Genomic DNA, 3,639 nt, shown 5'->3' with positions numbered 1-3,639 from the left:
AGAATGTACCCCTATCTTAGTCATTCACATTCCTAGCAATAAATCCCTCCAAAGTCCCAAATTGTCATCCCTGTTAATGGTTTTCTCCCTCCTTTTGCCTTATACACATAGACACAGAAAATGTGATCTAATTGTCAGTTTTCTGTCTTCCCTGCTCTTCCCTGCTTTACTGGAATAGCAGGACGTCCCTGGCAGCCCAATGTAGGGACATGGTGCCATCTAATGACTTATTGTACTTCCCACATACAGGAGGCGGCTGGTCCACTGCACTGGTGTGAAGCCAGACAGGAAATGACGTCACTTCCTGCACCAGTAAGTGATTGGAAGAGGGAGCACAGAGACTGTAACATGTAGAGCTAGCTCAGCATAATGGAGGTGACAGCAGTCGGCACAGGCAATTATATTGGTGTTTATGCCTGTTTGGGCTGGCACCTGTAACGATAAATCCAGCCAACTAAACCACAGCTGGCACAATGCTAGGCATAATAACCCTGTGAACCAAGTCTGCCCTTCACTAAAGTAATGGGACATTTAGGGTAAAAGTAAGGGTTACATTTGAGCCTCTCTCACTTCTTACAGTCAAGGAGTTAAGTTAAAATTAACCCTGTCCAAGATTTTATATATTATATAAAGGGAATACACCTTGTGAAGACTAGCATACTTGCCAAATATAAGACAGTCAAGTATCTAAATTTAGTTGTTATGGTGCCTGGAAGTATTGGGTGACTGGGACAAAGAGGCACTGCAACTCCTTCATATCATTGGAGTGGTTATAGAGTCTGGAGAACCCTGGGCTATCTCTGTATTTGGCATTACACCATGTATCGTGTTTTACACGGTTATTCCCTAAAATTAGGATTCAAAGTAAATTTCAAATGTAAGGTAAAATAGCCAAAGTGGAAAATTTCTGTAAGTCAGCGATGCTTTCAGATCGATTGCTTTGACGGTACATTTAAAATTTTAGCATATAACCCTCTGAATGCTATACAAGAGTTAGCTTGAGAAGCACTGTGTGGCTGTGAGTGGCTGACAGTACCAGCTTACCGCTTTCAGTCTATCACAGAATCCATTGCTGGCATGAATTGGTATTGATGGTGTGTAAGCTCTGCCAATGCCATACTACCAGTAGGGGGCAATCTGTTGGTGGCAGGGCACTCAAAAATGGGTTGACACTGACTAGTCAACTGACTCTTTAGTCACTAAAGAGAGAGTACCAGGGAATTAGAAGCACTATAACCAATTCAATCGGATGAAATGGTTATAGGGCCAAACGGTTAAACTCCAAAGTGATCCAGACTGAGCCCATCCACTCGGATTCATCTGACACTCTTAACCTATTACTGGTTTCCCATTGAAAAAATTACATGAGATGGGTACGTACCTTGAATTAAAGTTTTCCATTAATTTGTCTTACAAACTGCTCAGCCATAACATTGGGATAGTGTGCATCCTGTTTTTCAGTTAATAGAGAGCTACCTGCATCCTGCACTATAAGAGTTTTGTTTCACCGAAAGCCTGTTTGTAAATACTGGAGAAGCCAGCAACTATATTTGAAACTTCAATGGAACGTCTTTTTATTAATGCCTCCTCCTGCTGTTTCATGGATTCAAACCTAGCTTTCAGTAAATCCTCTGACACCTGTACACTGCCAGCAGAGCCATGGTGTGAGCATAACACCCTAGGCCGCAGATCATCGGGTTGTTTGTTTAAGTCCTGGCTGGGTTCTCTTCTTCTGTGGTGGCATTTTTCAGTAGTATTGGAAGGTCTACCGCTCCCTGCTACCAGGACAGGTTTTTCAATTTTCTGGCGCACCTCTCTGGCAACTCTGGACACTTTGCGTGTCATCTCCTGGTATTTACGTACGGTTTGTTTCAAGGGAGGCAGCTGGCACTCATATGCAGGTACTTGCTGCTGAGGTTCATAAGTGCTGCTTTCTCGTACCACTGGCTTCTCTGGGTAAAGATGTGAAGCCAGGGCTTGATTCAAGGATGTATTAGTCAGGAGGGAACCATACCGCTTCCAGGTGTCTTCCCTGGGGAATATCCGTATGTAACCCCCACTCCTCTCTTCTTCATCCTTGACCCCTTCAAAGATTTCCAATCTCTCTGCAAGTGATCTGTTTCTTGTCTGGCAAGGTCTGGACTCAGATGTTGTGCAGCCTCCTTTGATCTGCCTCTCACAGGGATCCTTACACTCCACACCAGTTATAGTGAGAGCGTCTGCCACCACATTAGCCTTTATTTTCAAATCAAGTGGTGCATCACAAGTGAGGGATGGAGATAAATTAACCTCCAGCATCCAAGGCTTCATGTTCTCATCAATGAGGATGTCAAACCCATATATTTCGAAGCAATTTTTTCTGTGCGCAAGCATTGATTTACTTGCTAAGGCAATAGTGCCTTCTGCTGAAATAATAGTTTTGATGATAACATCCTCAATCTTAGACATGAGTGTTGCTGTGTCTTTTCCATTTTTCTTTAAATAATTCAGCAAAGCACTCATACTCCATTTGCTGCCATAGTCCTCCACGTGTGGATTATGACAGCTCACAAAAGATGCACTTTTCTTGTTTACACTGTAGTTGGTCAAGTGAACGAATCTGTTGTTCAAGTTCTCTTTTGTCAATTTATATTTTCTTGTGGCAAACCTGGTGATCCCTTCTTTAAATAAATAAATAGTTAATGGATCATAGGAAGTTACCAACACATAGAGGCGAATGTCGAATTTTAACCCATCAATTAGAAGAGGATTTTGGATGTACCTTGATACCAGGAGCTTATCTTTTCTGGTTATTTGAGACAGTGAATTAATCAGCTGTATTCCATGACCTTGAGAGGATGACACCGGTTTTACAATCCAAGGGCCTTGATCTTTGGAAATAACTCTGCTAAACTGATTGTATTCATCAGGAAGAACAAAGCTTGGTGGTATAAAGTCAAACCTGTGGTTCCTGTGCTTGAGCTGCAGGTTCTGAATATTCTTGTACAGGAGATCCTTCTGGCCTAGTACAGAGGATTTAGGAAAGTGGTTGATTCTCTGGAACTTGGTCAGATTAGTCAAAACAGATGTGCTTCTGAGGGGACCTGTCCACATCACATTGAAGTTTCTGCTGATGGGATGGACCTCTTGAAATCCATGAGAAGAGAGGATGGTGCGAACAAGGGAAGATCCAGCATCAACCATCTTAAAGCACATTTTGTACTTAGTCCCCACCTCGTGCAGATGTGGATCATTAGTTAAGGCTTCTGCTCTAAATCTTACAATTGGTGTTTTCTTCAAACTCCCAGTCCAAAGGATGCAGGGAGGTTTCTCCTGGTCCTCAATCTCCTGGGACTCAGGTGTCTCTTCACTATTAGTCTGCTCTATATCCATGTTATGTTTGGCTGGTATAAGTTTAGGTTATAGTTATAAATTATTTGATATATTAAATATAGTGCTGCTGTGTTAGCCACCTGCTCCTTATCCTGCTATGCAGTACAATGACTTACTGGAGCAGTAGCAGCACTTTCAATTGTGAGGTTGATTGTGATGTCAGTGCTGCATAGTTTAGGTGGGAGGGGCTATTTTGTGGGAGTTTTATTGAGTGGGAGGGGCATAGCAAGCACATAAAAACAGATTTACCTAGTTATCATCAATGAG

At 42.4% G+C, this 3,639-nt stretch overlaps 1 protein-coding gene across 1 annotated transcript; it reads right to left on the bottom strand.

The window, feature by feature from the left end:
- Positions 1-1,488: 1,488 nt before the first annotated feature.
- LOC134601691 (tubulin polyglutamylase TTLL5-like) lies at positions 1,489-3,372 on the bottom strand. The gene has a single exon (XM_063446206.1). It carries the CDS (start codon positions 3,370-3,372, stop codon positions 1,489-1,491), a length of 1,884 nt encoding a protein of 627 aa, XP_063302276.1.
- Positions 3,373-3,639: the final 267 nt, after the last annotated feature.

Source organism: Pelobates fuscus, chromosome 3, assembly GCF_036172605.1.
Source record: "Pelobates fuscus isolate aPelFus1 chromosome 3, aPelFus1.pri, whole genome shotgun sequence".
NCBI classification, from domain to species: Eukaryota; Metazoa; Chordata; class Amphibia; order Anura; family Pelobatidae; genus Pelobates; species Pelobates fuscus.
Note: the sequence above shows the minus strand (reverse complement) of the source record. Positions and strands in the feature narration are given on the sequence as shown.